Genomic DNA, 18,591 nt, shown 5'->3' with positions numbered 1-18,591 from the left:
AAATCCATTCCCACTCCAGGGAAGGAGACTGCAAAATCCATTCCCACTGTCAGGGAAGGATACTGCAAAATCTCCATTCCACTCATGTCAGGAAGGATGCAAAATCTCATTCCCACTCCATGTCAGGGAAGGATGGTGCAAAATCTCCATTCCCACTCCACTCTAGGGGAAGGATACTGCAAAATCTCCATTCCCACTCCATGTCAGGGAAGGATACTGCAAAATCTCCATTCCCACTCCATGTCAGGGAAGGATATTGCAAAATCTCCATTCCCACTCCATGTCAGGGAAGGATATTGCAAAATCTCCATTCCCACTCCACTCTAGGGGAAGGATACTGCAAAATCTCCATTCCCACTCCATGTCAGGGAAGGATACTGCAAAATCTCCATTCCCACTCCATGTCAGGGAAGGATACTGCAAAATCTCCATTCCCACTCTAGGGAAGGATATTGCAAAATCTCCATTCCCACTCCATGTCAGGGAAGGATATTGCAAAATCTCCATTCCTACTCTAGGGAAGGATATTGCAAAATCTGAAGGTGGCCATTTTCCCTCCCTCAGAACCAGTAGTGAAATCCAATTTTTTTTTACTACCGGTTCTGTGGGCGTGGTTTGGTGGGTGTGGCAGGGGAAGGATACTGCAAAGTCCCCATTCCCTCCCAACTCCTGAGGGAAGGATACTGCAAAATCTCCATTCCCTCCCCACACCTGAGGGAAGGAAACTGCAAAATCTAAATTCCCTCCCCACTCCGGAGAGAAGGATACTGCAAAGTCCCCATTCCCTCCCCACTCCTGAGGGAAGGAAACTGCGAAGTCCCCATTCCCTCCCCACTCCAAGGGAAGGATGCTGCAAAATCTCCATTCCCACGGCACTCCTGAGGGATCTCCATTCCTTCCCCACTCCAGGGGAAGGATGCTGCAAAATCTCCATTCCCATCCCACTCCTGAGGGAAGGATACTACAAAATCTCCATTCCCACCCCACTCCTGAGGGAAGGATATTGCAAAATCCCCATTCCCTCCCCATTCCTGAGGGAAGGATACTGCAAAATCCCCATTCCCTCCCCACTCCAGGGGAAGGAGACTGCAAAATCTCAATTCCCACCCCACTCCAGGGGAAAGGAGACTGCAAAATCCCCATTCCCTCCCCACTCCAGGGGAAGGAGACTGCAAAATCTCCATTCCGTCCCCACTCCTGAGGGAAGGATACTGCAAAATCCCCATTCCCTCCCCACTCCTGAGGGAAGGATACTGCAAAATCTCCATTCCCTCCCCACTCCTGAGGGAAGGATACTGCAAAATCTCCATTCCCTCCCCACTCCTGAGGGAAGGATACTGCAAAATCTCCATTCCCTCCCCACTCCTGAGGGAAGGATACTGCAAAATCTCCATTCCCTCCCCACTCCTGAGGGAAGGAAACTGCAAAGTCCCCATTCCCTCCCCACTCCAGAGGAAGGATGCTGCAAAATCTCCATTCCCACCGCACTCCTGAGGGAAGGATACTACAAAATCTCCATTCCTTCCCCACTCCAGGGGAAGGATGCTGCAAAATCTCCATTCCCATCCCACTCCTGAGGGAAGGATACTACAAAATCTCCATTCCCACCCCACTCCTGAGGGAAGGATATTGTAAAATCTCCATTCCCACCCCACTCCTGAAGGAAGGATACTGCAAAATCTCCATTCCCACCCCACTCCTGAGGGAAGGATACTACAAAATCTCCATTCCCTCCCCACTCCTGAGGGAAGGATACTGCAAAATCCCCATTCCCTCCCCACTCCTGAGGGAAGGAAACTGCAAAGTCCCCATTCCCTCTCCACTCCAGGGAAAGGATATTGCAAAATCTCCATTCCCATCCCACTCCTGAGGGAAGGATACTACAAAATCCCCATTCCCACCCCACTCCTGAGGGAAGGATACTGCAAAATCCCCATTCCCTCCCCACTCCAGGGGAAGGAGACTGCAAAATCTCCATTTCCACCCCACTCCAGGGGAAGGATACTGCAAAGTCCTCATTCCCTCCCCACTCCTGAGGGAAGGATACTGCAAAATCCTCATTCCCTCCCCACTCCTAAGGGAAGGATACTGCAAAATCCCCATTCCCTCCCCATTCCTGAGGGAAGGATACTGCAAAGTCCTCATTCCCTCCCCACTCCTGAGGGAAGGATACTGCAAAATCTCCATTCCCACCTCACTCCAGGGAAAAGATACTGCAAAGTCCCCATTCCCTCCCCACTCCTGAGGGAAGGATACTGCAAAATCCCCATTCCCTCCCTACTCCTGAGGGAAGGATACTGCAAAATCCCCATTCCCTCCCAACTCCTGAGGGAAGGATACTGCAAAATCTCCATTCCCACCCCACTCCTGAGGGAAGGATACTGCAAAATCTCCATTCCCACCCCACTCCTGAAGGAAGGATACTGCAAAGTCCCCATTCCCTCCCCACTCCAGGGGAAGGAGACTGCAAAATCTCCATTCCCTCCCCACTCCTGATGGAAGGAAACTGCAAAATCTCCATTCCCTCCCCACTCCAGGGGGAAGGAGACTGCAAAATCTCCATTCCCACCCCACTCCTGAGGGAAGGATACTGCAAAATCTCCATTCCCTCCCCACTCCGGAGGGAAGGATTCTGCAAAATCTCCATTCCACCCCACTCCAGGGAAGGATGCTGCAAAATCTCATTCCTCCATGTCAGGAAGGATTCTGCAAAATCTCCATTCCCTCCCCACTCCTGAGGGAAGGATACTGCAAAATCTCCATTCCCACCCCACTCCGGAGGGAAGGATTCTGCAAAATCTCCATTCCCTCTCCACTCCTAAGGGAAGGATACTGCAAAATCTCCATTCCCACCCCACTCCTGAGAGGGAAGGATACTGCAAAATCTCCATTCCCATCCCATTCTGGGGCCAGACAGAGGTGGCATTTGCCGGTTCTCCAAACTACTCAAAATTTCCGCTACCGGTTCTCCAGAACTTGCTGGATTTCACCTCTGCTCAGAACAGCCTCACTTCTTGGCTGTTGAGCACTTTCTGAGGTAACTTGTTCCAGAATGTTCCTCCTCTCAATTGTTTTTTCTACCCACAAATTTGATTCCTTTCAGGAACTGTGGGTTTTTTTCCCCCTCAGGAGCTTCATTCTGGCTTCTTCTTCTTCTTCTTCTTCTTCTTCTTCTTCTTCTTCTTCTTCTTCTTCTTCTTCTTCTTCTTCTTCTTCTTCTTCTTCTTCTTCTTCTCCTCCTCCTCCTCCTCCTCCTCCTCCTCCTCCTCCTCCTTCTTTTCTTTTTTTTTGGGGTGTGTGGAGAGGGTCCCAGTGTCCCCTCAAATGGGGGGGGGGAGCTTCAGGCCCCACTTGGGGGATGAGGGGCACATGACATCGATTTTGTAACTTGCTAACTAGCATAGTTACTCTGTATTTTAATTTGATTTATTTTCTCTCTTTTAAAAGGACCCTTCGGGTTTATTAGCTTTTAACATTCCTAAACTGATAAAGAGGCTGGAGACTAGCTCCAGTCAGATAAGAAAAAAGTTTAGTGCAAATTTGGGGGGTCTGGTTTATCTCTTTCGTGAACTCCAAACAACCTTTTTCCTCTTTACAATTTACGCCCCTTCTGCTATCAGACCTGATTTTAATGAACATGTGTGATATGATGGGGTGCAAATATGCAACGTATTTGACTAAGTGCAACTGAGTTCCTATGCAAAGGGGAGCTTACTTTTATCCTGTCCAATCAACTTTCCTCTTGCATTTTTTGATTGTGTTAACTTTAAAGAGGAATGTAACATGGGGCTTGGGGTTCTCCTTTGCAGGAACTGGGCATTTCTAGTTTAATGAAAAGAAGGACTAGGGGAGACATGATAGCAGTGTTCCAATATCTCAGGGGTTGCCACATAGAAGAGGGAATCAAGCTATTCTCCAAAGCACCTGAGGGTAGAACAAGAAGCAATGGGTAAAAACTGATCAAGGAAAGAAGCAACTTAGAACTAAGGAGAAATTTCCTGACAGTTAGAACAATTAATCAGTGGAACAACTTGCCTGCAGAAGTTGTGAATGCTCCAACACTGGAAATTTTAAGATGATGTTGGATAATCATTTGTCTGAAGTAATGTAGGGTTTCCTGCCTAAGCAGGGGGTTGGACTAGAAGACCTCCAAAGTCTCTTCCAACTCTGTTATTCTATTCTATTCTATTCTATTCTATTCTATTCTATTCTATTCTATTCTATTCTATTCCTTTTTCATAGGGAGATGAACAAAATGTGTGTCCATCTCCCTATGCATGTTTGAAGTAGTATGACTTGTTCTCTCTCTCTCTCCAATGAGTCTGTGAGCGTTTACACAAACATGTTTTTCTCCAATGGTGCACCTGGGCATCCAACCATGCAAGTTGGGAAAAGAATGATGTTTCTTTCCCCTATAATTATCACGATCAGAACATTTTCTTATTCTTGCTGAAAGCCCAAGGGCTGTGCTGTTGCCAGTTGTTTGTTTAGCCTCCTTTCCAGAATGGCCTTGGGTTTCCAGCTGTTTAAAAATATCAGAACGGAGCACAAGGGAATATCTTGAAGTTGCCGTGAAAACATTGGCAGACGCCCACATTTCCTCCCAGACCCTGGGAACTTGTGAGAAGAGTTTAAGGCAGGGGTGTTCATCTGTATGAATGTGGGAAGTAAGCTTGCTCTCCATTCAACATTTCAAGTTGGACTGAAATTTTGTTGTGCTGCTTTTCAAGGTTGTGTGTGCTGGGCTGGTGGAATTGCTTGCTCCTTGGAATAGTGTCCAGCAGAGTTTCACATGTTAGTACAAGCTTTAGCAAATTGTTTTTAATTTCCTGGGTCAAAATACATGCTATTTTGAGACTAGTACTACAAAACTCCTACAAAAATGTACATATAATTTTGGAGCCCAAATCTTTGTCTCCAGTACCATAGAGTGTCTTGGCAACTTAACCTTGGCAACTTTAACAAGAGTTAAAGTTTAACAACTTTAACTTTAACTTTAACAAGTTTAACAATTTCAACTTCCCAGAATTCCCTTGCCAGTACTGGAATTCTATTTAGTACGATGTGAAGTGATCTAGCCAGGATTAACTGGTTGCCGTCTCTTCGAGGCTTCTGATGTTTTGTCTTCAAGGCAAAACATAAGTTTATAATGTTTTATTTTTTATGTTTTGTGTTTTTATCAAAATGTGATGCGAATGTGCCATATGATAAATAATAACTGGAATTATAGCAGTTCAAGCCAGTTTAAAGTTGCCATCCTCTCCAGTAGGAAGACTTTTGGCTCCCTACTTTGTCTTCAGCTGTTCTTCTTCCCCTGAGCCTTCAGCTTCCACTGCCAAAAAGAAAAAGAGATAAGGGCAAAATGCAAAATTATCAAGGATTGAAAATATTTTCCATGTCTGAGCCAAACAGAACAAGAACCTTGTGGTAAATTTTCTGTAGAAATAATCCAGAGGGAGATTGCTGGGAACAAGCATTTTGATCTGCGATTTAGTTCCATGTTTACTTCATTTCTAAGCAACTTCAAGATTCTTTGCAAGTGGAAGGCAGAATGAGAATAGGTTGATCATTTTATTAATTCATAATATATCAAGAATTCATGGATGACAAGCTTTTTCTCACTACAGAAGAAGTTAATTAGAAATATTCCCAGAACCAACTAGCAGAAAATTATACTGTGAAAATTCCAGTTTAGTTTGTTCCAGTACACTACTAGTTTATAAGCTTTACTTATTATTAATGATCAGCAAACACAGAAAGTAGGAAAATTCAACTGGGAAAAAGGTAAGCAAAAAAACATTAAGGGACAGAGAGAAACACAAACAGCAAGCAAGAATTTATATTACAGTCCCCCAGAATTCACCAGGCAGATATGCTGGCTGGGGAATTTTGGAGGTTGAAGTCTATATATTTTAAAATTGCCAAGGTTGAGAAACATTGATCTATATAGATTATTTATGGGTATATAGTATATTAAAAGATGCAAGACTTTTTTTTAGAGCTGCTGGAAATTATCCATATGGGGAATTAGCATTGTAAAGAGAGCAACCTTTGCTTGTTCTAGCTTTCCTTTCAAAGTCCACCTCTGAGAGTTTCAAGGAGTTGCTGGAAGTAAATTTGCCTTCCTTCCTATTCAGGAGTAGGGCTGCATTTATCTTCTCTCACTCCTAACTGCTTGACTGTCCTGCTAAGAATGAATTAGCATGCAGATTCTCCAGTCCTAATCCAGTCCTTCAACCATTACATTGTTACAAGTCCCTCTAGAGTATTACTAAAGATAAAGAAATCTTTGAGTTTGGCTTGAGTCCAGGTGACCACATGGACCCCTCAAGTTTTTTTGACAATACTACAGAAGTGATTTCCATTTAAACCTTTAACAGATTAATAGAGTCGGAAGGGAGCTTGTAGGTCATCTAGTCCAACCCCGCCCACCCAAGCAGGAGACCTTACACCATTTCTGACAAATGGCAGTCCGATCTCTTCTTGAAAGCCTCCAGTGATGAAGTTCCCACAACTTCTGAAGGCAACTTCTGTTCCATGGGTTGCTTGTTCTCACTGTTTATTATTTTATTTATTTATTTATTTATTTATTTATTTATTTATTTATTTTGTCACAATATCATATAAAAAGATTATATAGCATATAAACATATATTATATATTAAAATTTCTTCTTATTTCCAGGATGAATCTCTCCTTGACTAGTTTCCATCCATTATCCCTCGTCTGGCCTTCAGGTGCCTTGGAAAATAGCTTGACCCCTTCCTCTCTCTGATGCTCACTTTTCTTCTTGTAATTGAAGTCCAGACATCTTAAAATGGCCGAGATTGAAAAACACTGTTCTAGAATGATGTTTTTCACTTCCTAGCCAAGTGTACTACCAGGGAGTTCCTGGTGATTTTCCATCTACTGTATGTATTCTTACAACTGTAGCATCAAAAGGGACAAGGAAAGCCCATCCAGTCCTATCCATTGCTCCAGACAGGATTATCTTTACCAGATTTCCATTTTTGGAAGCCTCTCTTGGAAGACTCTGAGTGAATGACAAACCACCCTATCACATGACAGCCTGTTCCGTTGGCTAAGTCAAACATTTGGCTTCTTCGGGATCAATCAAGGTCGGCTAAGCATTGCTACCTTGCTGTGACCGTATACTGCAAAAAAAACCACAAAAATCACAAAAAACAACAACCCACAATCCAAACATGCTCTTTGTTCTTGAAATATCTTCCTTCTTGTGAAGGATTGGTGGACTCCCATCTGGGACAGCAAAGGCAAGACAGTGACAATGGTGGGAAAGGACGTAACTTTATGCCACAATGGTCCTTCTCTCCTTCTTCTTCCTGCTTGGGCTGCTGCCCACAGCATCCTACAGAGCCCTGAGGGCAAAATGCCCATTGAATCTAATCCAAGATGGACACAAGGCTGCAAATTACCACAGGCCTGGAACCTACATCATAAGTGGCATCGTCTCTCCAAAAATTGGTTTCTTTGAGCCGTTTGTCTTCTCCAAGCCTCCTCAGCTGAAGCTTTATAGGTAATGTTGAGCCTGTGGAATGGCTGCGCCAAGAGAAACTGCTTTTGTGTAACTGCGCAGGAAAATCCTTGCTGGGGGGTGGGCAGGAATAGAGCTTTAGTGGAGGGAAATTCTCAGATTTACTTCCTTCATTAAGGAAAGTGTATTTTTTTTCCTGTGGGACTCCCACACACACACACATATTCATGCAACATCCAAATTTTAATGTTATTTATTTATAAAATTTATTGGCCACCTATCTTACTACAGATATGTGCAACTATCACTAATATAATATGTGGTAACTATCACTATCAAACTTGCCTGCAAAAGTTGTGAATGCTCCAACACTGGAAATTTTAAAGAAAATGTTGGATAACCATTTGTCTGAAGTGGTGTAGGGTTTCCTGCCTGGGCAGGGGGTTGGACTAGAAGACCTCCAAGGTCCCTTCCGACTCTGTTGTTGTTGTTGTTGTTGTTACTTAACTGTGATAAATTTGTGGTTCCTGCCTCTGATGTCTCATTATTTTAATTTTGTCTTCTACATTTTTTCTAATGTAGCAATTGAAAAGGTCTTGTTAATCCACATCTCTGTTGCTATGTCATCTAGAATTTTCCAGTGTTAGGCAATTATTATTTTACCTACTAAAATTTAGTCTTCCCCTACAAAACTCCCTGTGACCACTTCTTTTATTAAGGAAAACTGATCTTTTTTCAGATCTGTTCCTGAGGAAGCCTGAAAACTAAATACTGTTGCTTTAAGGAATCAGTTCATTTGATTGATGTGCTGTCAAGTCAGTCTTGACTCTTAACAACCACCTAGATAGATCCTATCCTTCAAGGTTGCTGTCGAGCATGGAGAAAGCTATAAAATATACTAGGACTGGAATGACAATCTGAACATCTACCTATCTTAATATACTTATATTTTTGGCAGTGAATCACAAATGAGATTTTGGCATGTGCTGTCCTTATGGTTTGCCATTCAGGAGATCAGTCAGAATTCTGGGTTCTCACCAAACATCACCCTGGGCTACAATCTCTACGAGAACTACTCTGATAAAAGAATCACCTCTGACGCTGTGTTAGATCTGCTTGCTGGTGGGAAAAGCAGTATCCCCAGCTACCGCTGTGGGAAATCAAATCCTCTGCTTGCTGTTTTGGAACGAGCCGACTCTGAAATCTCCAACCAGATTGCCACTCTTCTGAGCATCTACAAAACCCCACAGGTAAGAATTGGAATACTGTCAGGCTTGTCCCAGCTTGGGCATTTAGGAAAGAAACATCCTTGACTCCAAAGGTGTACTTTTACTAAAGTCAGTGCAACTGGATCTGCATATTCCTGCTTCAAAACCTGCCTTTCCCCTATTTCCTGGACCCTCACCCTTTGACCAGTTCATGAGTGTCCAATAGTATTTGAATTTTGTGTTTTGGTAACAACTTTGAGCTTTAGCGCCTCTTTGGTGTAGTTTCACATTCTATTCTCATGCTCATGTCTTTGGACATGCTGGCTGTTCCAGATTGGCAACTCTGATTCATGTCATACTGTCATTCCTTCCCAGTGGTGAAATATTCCCTGGTTTGCCACTGGTTGGCTGCCCGTGCATGTGCAGTGTGCACCAAACGTGTGCTGCATGCGCGCATGCACAATATGAGCCAAATGCGGCAGTATGTGCCAAACGTGCACTTCACATGGAAAAAGGAGGCTTGGGAAGGTAAGTAGAACAGTGGTGGGGGGGACAGCCGTGCCACACAATTTAGATTCACTAGAAAACAGGGTTACCTGCTTTCTAGCAATTTTAAATCGCACGGCACAGCTGATCGCCGGAAATAACGGTTTGGAGGAACCGGTAGCTTTTTTTTACTACTGGTTCGCTCGAACCGGTAGTTTTTATCACTACCGGTTCACCTGAACTGGTGCAAACTGGTAGCATTTCACTGCTGATATCTCCCCCTTTACATTCCCTTCATCCACCCCTCCCGCATTTTATGGCAGAATGTGAGCAAAGCAAAACAAGTGGAAGCTTTTACAAATACTAGTCAAAACACCATACAAGAGGACAACAACCAATTGTACAGGTTTTGACTTTGTGATTTTTGCAGGCTAGGGGGGAAAAAAGACTGGTGTATGCTCACAATAAGCTTAGCACTGTTTTTCAAAGAAATAAAAACGACACCCTCTTTTAACATAATAATAAAACGAGAAAACCCTATATGTTCACTCTCATTTTTTTTGCTTCCCTAAAACATGATTTCCAAAAGATCTTTTGTCTTCTTCTGTGCAATCATGTCGGATTCTCAGAGACCTCCTGGACAAGTCCCTGCAGTTTTCTTGGCAGGATTTTCGGAAGTAGTTTGCCATTGCTTCATTCCTAGGTATAAGAAAAAAATGACTGTCCCAAGGCTCTCTTTTTCTCAAAACAATATGATTTCCAAGCAGCTATCCATCCCTATGGATGGTAGAAAGACAGTTTGGTGTCGTGGTTTAAGAGATCAGACAAATTGGCACAGAATGGCACAAATCCAGTTAAGTGACTTTGGGTCAGTACCTGTCACTCAGTTCTAGGAAGAAAAATCCATTTCCAAAAAACTTGTGAAAAAAACTGAAGGGATATGGCCAGGAGTCAATGTTGACTCCACCCTTCCACACATCCAAAAATATGGTCATTCTCATTGTGTTCCTTTGTCGTTTATTGTATTTTTCTATTATTTTACTTCTGTTCTATTTACATGCTTTTTCATTTTTCTTCCTTTTTATTTTTGTAAGCTGCTGGAGTAGCCCTATGGCAAGATAAGCGGCAAATAAATTTAACAAATAATTAAATAAATAAATAATAAACAAGCAGCATGGTGGCCTAGTGGTGAAGGCGCTTGCCTCCCACTCAGAAGGTTGAGAGTTCAATCCTAGGCAGTGACAGATGTTCCTCTATCAAAGAGAAAATATCTGCTGTGAACTCTGCATAGGCGTCAGGAAGGGCATCCAGCCAGTAAATCCTCAGCTCCATCCAGTCTCCATGACCCTACCTTGAATTAAGGGATTACAGAGTCATAAAAAGGGAGTAAAGGGAAGAATTAATTAAATTGCTACGCTATAATAGAAGTTACAGTTTGAAATAAGAAAGAATAGAATAGAATAGAATAGAATAGAATAGAATAGAATAGAATAATAACTTTATTGTCACTTTGAATGTACACTAATTGGCATACATTAAAGTGAAATTTTGTTGCATAGAGCTCTCAAAAGGTCACCACCTCCAATATACACTACATAATATAACAGAATAAATAAATAAATAAATAAATAAATAAATAAATAAATAAATAAAAACAGATAAATACAGAATTATGCATATACCCACATATATTATATGTCACAGAGAAACAACAGTCTAGTTCAGATGTATTCCTGTACATGGCATACCTGTACACAGTGAGAGAAATGAATCTTGGGAGTTTACTAGACGGATGGTATAGGGAACAAAACTATTACAGAATTGGGTAGTCCTGCTAGAAATATGGATAGAAAATGGAGATTAAAAAATGTATAATATAAATATAAAAATGTAAAGATAAAAAAATAGAGAGCAATGTTAAACAATCCTTTTTTTAAAAAAAAATGAACTCATATAATCTGGGTCTTTATTCCAACTGTATTTTTTTTTTGTCTTCTTTGGGTTTTTTTTTAGGTTAGTTATGGACTGGCTTCTTTTCTTCTTGGTGAAAAAACTCAACTCCCCTTTTTTTACCATATGGTTCCAAAAGAAGAAACCCAGTACGAAGGGATTGTCCGACTGCTCCTGCATTTTGGATGGACATGGATTGGCCTGTTTGCTCCCGATAATGCTAATGGAGAAAGGTTCACTAGGGCATTGACCTCCATGCTGATCCGGAATGACGTGTGTGTTGCCTTCTCGAAACGATATTCCCGAATGATTTCCTACACAAGGACATTCCAAAGTGTACCGACCACCCTGTGGAAGCAAGTCAACGTATTCTTATGTTATGCAGACACAGACTTTGCTTTCGGTCCAATTATCCGCTTTCATCAAATCTTCAGCAGCAACTTCGATTCAACAGTGGGAAAAGTCTGGGTCACGACAGTTGTGTGGGACATCAAGTTGATCTTGGCTTATTTGCCTTTTTTATTCCAGAACATCCAAGGTTCCTTGTCCTTAGACAAGTCAAGCAGAAGGGCAACATTTGACTCTTATGAGCCACGTTCCTTCTTCCTGGAAAAGTTTTGGAAAGAAACATCCTCCTGTTCCTACTCAAAGCTGGGTTTGTCGGTGAAAGATTGGAGAAGATGCAAGGAGAAAGGGAATGTGGAGACCTTACCTCCCCAGGAGCTTGAAAGAGTCCTGTCCCAAGACAGATACACCATTTACAACACCATTAAATTTGTGGTACAGGGTTTACAGGTTGCCCTTATGTCCAGATCCAGAAGGAACCCAGGGTCAAGTGAAAACAGGTTGGACACTTCCAAGTTGCAACCATGGCAGGTATTCTTCTCAACTTGTCCCCTTCCAAAGAAGCTCACTTTATAAAGAGTTCTTCTGACTTGCTTATCATTCCTAGAATATACTTTTTTTATTTGCATTTATATCCCGCCCTTCTCCGAAGACTCAGGGTGGCTTACATTGTGTTAAGCAATAGTCTTCATCCATTTGTATATTATATACAAAGTCAACTTTTATTGCCCCCACAATCTGGGTCCTCATTTTACCTACCTTATAAAGGATGGAAGGCTGAGTCAACCTTGGGCCTGGTGGGACTTGAACTTGCAGTAATTGCAAGCAGCTGTGTTAATAACAGACTGCATTAGTCTGTTGAGCCACCAGAGGCCCAATGTACAGGTAGCCCTTGACTTACAACCATAATGCTGCCAATTACACTTGTAATTCTTGTTGGTCGTAAAGCAGTTCACCCATGGAGCACTTCTAGCTAAGATTCTGTGCAGTTCGGAGAACCTCAAATGCCACTCTGGCTGGCCCCGCCCACCATGCCCTGCCCCTCCCAGGAGTCCCCACGCGGCCCATTTTGGATGTAGGTAAGTGCAGGGTACGCACGGAGGCTCAGGGAGGGCGAAAAACAGGCGTACCAGAAGAGGGCCGTTTTCATCCTCCCGGAGGCTCAAGAAAAGCCTCCAGAGCCTGGGGAGGACAAAAATGCACCCACACACACACTGTGGTGCAGGAGGCCAACTAGGCCATGCCCAACCTTGGCCACACCCATCCAGCAACCAGGAAGAGAACCCCTTGCTAAAAATTTTGAAGCCCACAATTGACCACTAGTATTAGATTTGTGTTGTCCATCAATGGGGGACCACGAGGAAATCTCTGAGCAATAGGCTACACCTGGGCATCAAAAAACATACTGGAAGAAATCAGCGGCAAGCCACTTTCATAGAGTGAAACTGGACTCCGCGATTTGATATTATTCTCCTTGGAACTCCATGTAATAGTGGGAGCCACCCGTTGCTCCCATGTAACACCAATCCTGCACAGTCTGCACTGGCTTCCTGTGGTCTTCTGGGTGCGCTTTAAGATCTTGGTTACCACCTTTAAAGCGCTCCATGGCTTAGGACCCAGGTACTTATGGGACCGCCTGCTGTTACCTTATGCCTCCCACTGACCCGTACGCTCACACAGAGAGGGTCTTCTCAGGGTGCCGTCCGCCAAACAATGTCGGCTGGCGGCCCCCAGGGGTAGGGCCTTCTCTGTTGGAGCTCCTACGCTTTGGAACGAACTTCCCCCTGGTTTATGCCAAGTGCCTGATCTTCGGACTTTTCGCCGTGAGCTGAAAACGCATTTATTTATTCAAGCGGGACTGGCTTAAAAGTTTTATTAAATTTTAATTGGGGGTATTTATGAATTTTAGGGTTTTAAATTTTTTAAATTTCGGCCATCTTTGTAATATGTTTGGTTTTAAGTTGTGTTTTAATGTGTATATTGTGAGTTTTTATTATCTGGCTGTACACCGCCCTGAGTCCTTCGGGAGAAGGGCGGTATAAAAATCTAATAAAATAAAATAAATAATAAATAATGTAGCCTGTAAATATGCCTCACGAACAGTTTTGCCAGCTTCTTGGCTGAAGGTAACCCGCTGCAGGCAGTGAAGTGGGCTTGTTTGGAAAATAAATCAGCAACTCTCCAAATCACTCTATTCCCTCCGCTGACAGGGAGCTCCACGAGGAAATCCATCCTAATCTCCTCCCAGGGCCTTGTGTGTTCGGCCACGGTCTGAAGAAGCCGAGGGGCCTTCCCTGGTCTGGATTTCATGGTGGCGCAGGTGGCGCAGCTTTTAACATAGTCCTCTATATCTGCTTTTATCCTTGGCCACCAGAACTGTCTCCTAGCTAAATGGAGGGGTTTTCTGGAACGCTGACATAGAGTTGTCACAGGAAACTACCCTTGTTCATGAAGTTAGAAGGAGTTGAGCTCAGTTTACTGTGATTTTAACTTATTGGAATGTAATGGAGGAATCACCAGCTAAAGGAGAAGGGGGAGTAAAGAGGTGTTCCAGCATAGAGTCGCTCCATGAGAGGAAACAACATAGACTAGACTAGGGAAGCTTTTATCTATGGATTCCCAAGGGAATGGTCAGTCTGGTGAGATTCCTGTAAAACAAATGATCAACGATAAAGAAACTGCTTTGGCCCATTCACAGAGTTAACATAACATAACATAACAACAGAGTTGGAAGGGACCTTGGAGGCCTTCTAGTCCAACCCCCTGCCCAGGCAGGAAACCCTACACCATCTCAGTCAGATGGTTATCCAACATTTTCTTAAAAATTTCCGGTGTTGGAGCATTCACAACTTCTGCAGGCAAGTCGTTCCACTGATTAATTGTTCTGACTGTCAGGAAATTTCTCCTTAGTTCTGAGTTGCTTCTTTCTTTGATCAGTTTCACCCATTGCTTCTCGCTCTACCCTCAGGTGCTTTGGAGAATAGCTTGACTCTCTTCTTTGTGGCAACCCCTGAGATATTGGAACACTGCTATCATGTCTCCCCTAGTCCTTCTTCTCATTAAACTAGACATACCCAGTTCCTGCAACCGTTCTTCATATGTTTTATCCTCCAGTCCCCTAATCATCTTTAGTTGTTGCAGTTCCTTGTGTCTGACAGTTTCTTCTTATTGCTGCGTGCCATCCAGAGTCAATCCATAAAAATCTCTTAAATAAATTAGCAATAGACTTACAACATCATTTCCCATTTGGTTGTTAAGTGAGTCACCATGGTCATGAAGTGAGACATTGCGTGATCACGACTAGCAATTTTACTGCCAGCTTCTTGGCTGAAGGTAACCCGCTGCAGGCAGTGAAGTGGGCTTGTTTGGAAAATAAATCAGCAACTCTCCAAATCACTCTATTCCCTCCGCTGACAGGGAGCTCCACGAGGAAATCCATCCTAATCTCCTCCCAGGGCCTTGTGTGTTCGGCCACGGTCTGAAGAAGCCGAGGGGCCTTCCCTGGTCTGGATTTCATGGTGGCGCAGGTGGCGCAGCTTTTAACATAGTCCTCTATATCTGCTTTTATCCTTGGCCACCAGAACTGTCTCCTAGCTAAATGGAGGGGTTTTCTGGAACGCTGACATAGAGTTGTCACAGGAAACTACCCTTGTTCATGAAGTTAGAAGGAGTTGAGCTCAGTTTACTGTGATTTTAACTTATTGGAATGTAATGGAGGAATCACCAGCTAAAGGAGAAGGGGGAGTAAAGAGGCGTTGCAGCATAGAGTTGCTCCATGAGAGGAAACAACATAGGCTAGACTAGGGAAGCTTTTATCTATAGATTCCATAGATTCCTATGGATCTATGGTCAGTCTGGTGAGATTCCTGTAAAACAAATGATCAACGATAAAGAAACTGCTTTGGCCCATTCACAGAGTTAACATAACATAACATAACAACAGAGTTGGAAGGGACCTTGGAGGCCTTCTAGTCCAACCCCCTGCCCAGGCAGGAAACCCTACACCATCTCAGTCAGATGGTTATCCAACATTTTCTTAAAAATTTCCGGTGTTGGAGCATTCACAACTTCTGCAGGCAAGTCGTTCCACTTATTAATTGTTCTGACTGTCAGGAAATTTCTCCTTAGTTCTAAGTTGCTTCTTTCTTTGATCAGTTTCCACCCATTGCTTCTTGCTCTACCCTCAGGTGCTTTGGAGAATAGCTTGACTCCCTCTTCTTTGTGGCAACCCCTGAGATATTGGAACACAGCTATCATGTCTCCCCTAGTCCTTCTTTTCATTAAACTAGACATACCCAGTTCCTGCAACCGTTCTTCATATGTTTTATCCTCCAGTCCCCTAATCATCTTTAGTTGTTGCAGTTCCTTGTGTCTGACAGTTTCTTCTTATTGCTGTGTGCCATCCAGAGTCAATCCATAAAAAATCTCTTAAATAAATTAGCAATAGACTTACAACATCATTTCCCATTTGGTTGTTAAGTGAGTCACCGCGGGTCATGAAGTGAGACATTGCGTGACTACGACTAGCAATTTTACTGCCAGCTTCTGTGTTGACTCTACTTGTCAGAAGAGAACTGTGCAGCTCGCAAATGGTGGTAATATGACCGCGGGACACTCTAATGGATGTAAAGGCATGCTGGTGAACTCTAATGGATGTAAAGGCATGCTGGTTGTGAAGCACTCAAATCTCAATGGGGATGCTGCAACACAGGTAAGTGCAAGGACCACTCATAAAGGTTTCAGTTTTAGCACCATTGAAACTTCTAATGGTTGCTAAACAGGGCAACCATTAAGCAAGGTTTACCTGTGATGGGTTCCACTTACCTTCACTACCATTGTAACTTGGTAGTTAGCATTGTGGTAATTGTGAGCCCGCGCGCACAGCACTTCTGCAGATGCACAGAACCTTCTGCGCACGCGCAGACCATCTGTGATGATGTCCAGGTGGGTGGGCGGCGCCTCCCGCCACTACCAGTTCGCACCACTGCCTGTAATTCAGCAAGCAAGTGCTGCATGAAATAGCCTCCTGGAGATCTGCGATCTCTAAAAAATCCTCTCCCTTTGTTTCATAATAGGAAGTGATTCTTCTCTTGTCTTCTCCAACTTTCCAGCTTCACTCTTTCTTAAGAGGGATCCAGTTTTCAAATGATTCCTCAAGCGGGCTCTACATGGACAAGGATGGCGAATTGACAGCCAATTTTGACATTATGAACTGGGTGCGATTTCCCAATCGGACTCACGGCAGAGTAAAAATTGGAAGCATAGAGAAGGCAGCGGAGGCTGGACTCAAGTTCACTATCCATCCTGAAGCTATTTCATGGCCCTTGCAGTTTAATAAGGTAGAGAGCAACAAAGATGATTAAGGAATCAGAAGCTAAAACATATAAAGAATGGTTGCTGGAATTGGATATGGCTGGTTTAATGAAAAGAAGGACTAGGGGGGGTGACATGATAGCAGTGTTGCAATATCTCAGGGGCTGCCACATAGAAGAGGAGGTCAAGCTATTCTCCAAAGCACCTGAAGCCAAGACAAGAAGCAATGGATGGAAACTATTCAAGAAGAGAAGCAACTTAGAACTAAGGTGAAATTTCTAACAGTGAGAACAATTAATGAGTGAAAAGACTTGCCTTAAGTTGCTTAAGATGGTGCAACAGTTGTAAGTGTGAAAGTGGCCGTAAGTCACTTTTTTTCAATGCCATTGTGGTGGTGCAGTGGTTAGAATCCAGTACTGCAGGCTACTTCTGCTGACTGCCAGCTGCCAGCAGTTCAATTCTCATTGGCTTAAGGTTGACTCAGCCTTTCATCCTTCCAAGGTTGGTAAAATGAGGATCCAGATTGTTGGGGTGGCAACAGGCTGACTGTGTAAACAATAGGCTGAGCTATAAAGCACTGGGAAGCGGTATATAAGTCTAATTGCTATTGCTATTGTAACTTGGAATGGTCAGTAAACAAATGGTTGTAAGTCAAGGACTACCTATGTCATACAGAAGGCTTTGCCATTGCCTTCTTCCAGAAGTCCAGGCGGTCCCTGACCCAGTTTAGCTTTGGAGATTATCCAAGGTTTCCATTGTTGTACCACCTATTGACATCAACCGTGAGATAACAGCCTCAGGTCTTCCCAACCCAGTTATTGGCACACAGATTGGAGAGGCTAGGAGTCACGGTCCTGCATCTGGAAAACACCCGTTTTGAGAAGACTGATGGATGCTAAGAGCTGCCAAGAATTGCATTCCGTAGACCAAGATTCTATGTAATGTTTTCTTCTGGATGTATCTTGTCTCTGTTATTAGATGACACCTTATTCCAGGTGCACCAAAAGCTGTAGGGCTGGCTACGCCAAGGCAGCTCGAAAGGGGCAGCCTATCTGTTGCTATGATTGTGTCCCCTGCCCAGGAGGGACCATTTCCACTCAGGAAGGTAAGTAGCTGCGATACATAGCCCATTACTTTGAGAGAAGGATGCCCTTAGGCAGACTCTAAATAAGTCTGTTACTCAACCTTGGTAACCACCTTTGTGATGCGTGGACTTCAACTCCCAGGATTCTTCAGCATGCTGGCTAGAGAGTTCTGGAAGTTGAAGTCCACACATCTTCAAGTTGCCAAGGTTGAGAAACACCACTGGAGAAACTTCTCATTTTTAAAAAAATTCTAAGCTTGAGTTTTTTCAGGACAGTATCAATTTTCGGACTTATATCTTTATGTCATCAGTGAAGGGGAAAAGAATGCTATTTTTAGAAGTTTAATTCCAGTTAGATGGTGCTGACTTTCTGCCGTGCTGCGCCCCAGCTACTACTTGGAATGTTTCCCCAAAAAAATACAACTAAATCATTCATAGCATCAATTGACGGGTTAAAAGTGAAGATAAATAACAAGGAAAGATTCCTTATCAAAGTTGGTGACTTTAGTCTGTATACTTATAGTATTCTTAATACAGTGGTACCTCAGTACTTGATTGCTTTAAAACTCATCAAATTTGGTACTAGATGCATTTTGATGCAAAAATGTTATCTTGGTACTCATCACATTGTGATAGGAAAAGGGGGACAGCCACAAACAGACAGGAACTCAGCCATGCTGGGAAGGTCACTGACACAGGAAAAGGGACAG

General features: G+C 43.3%; 1 protein-coding gene across 1 annotated transcript in view; it reads left to right on the top strand.

The window, feature by feature from the left end:
* The first annotated feature begins 7,288 nt into the window (after nt 1-7,288).
* LOC131190461 (vomeronasal type-2 receptor 26-like) overlaps nt 7,289-18,591 on the top strand; it is a 34,372-nt gene continuing 23,069 nt past the window's right edge. The window contains exons 1-4 of the mRNA XM_058167784.1: nt 7,289-7,303; nt 8,506-8,745; nt 11,203-12,015; nt 17,776-17,902. Coding sequence (XP_058023767.1) covers nt 7,289-7,303; nt 8,506-8,745; nt 11,203-12,015; nt 17,776-17,902 — 1,195 coding nt within the window. The remainder of the gene's footprint in view (nt 7,304-8,505; nt 8,746-11,202; nt 12,016-17,775; nt 17,903-18,591) is intronic.

This window comes from Ahaetulla prasina, chromosome 2, assembly GCF_028640845.1.
Source record: "Ahaetulla prasina isolate Xishuangbanna chromosome 2, ASM2864084v1, whole genome shotgun sequence".
Taxonomy (NCBI): domain Eukaryota; kingdom Metazoa; phylum Chordata; class Lepidosauria; order Squamata; family Colubridae; genus Ahaetulla; species Ahaetulla prasina.
This window is presented reverse-complemented; position numbering and strand designations above follow the sequence as displayed.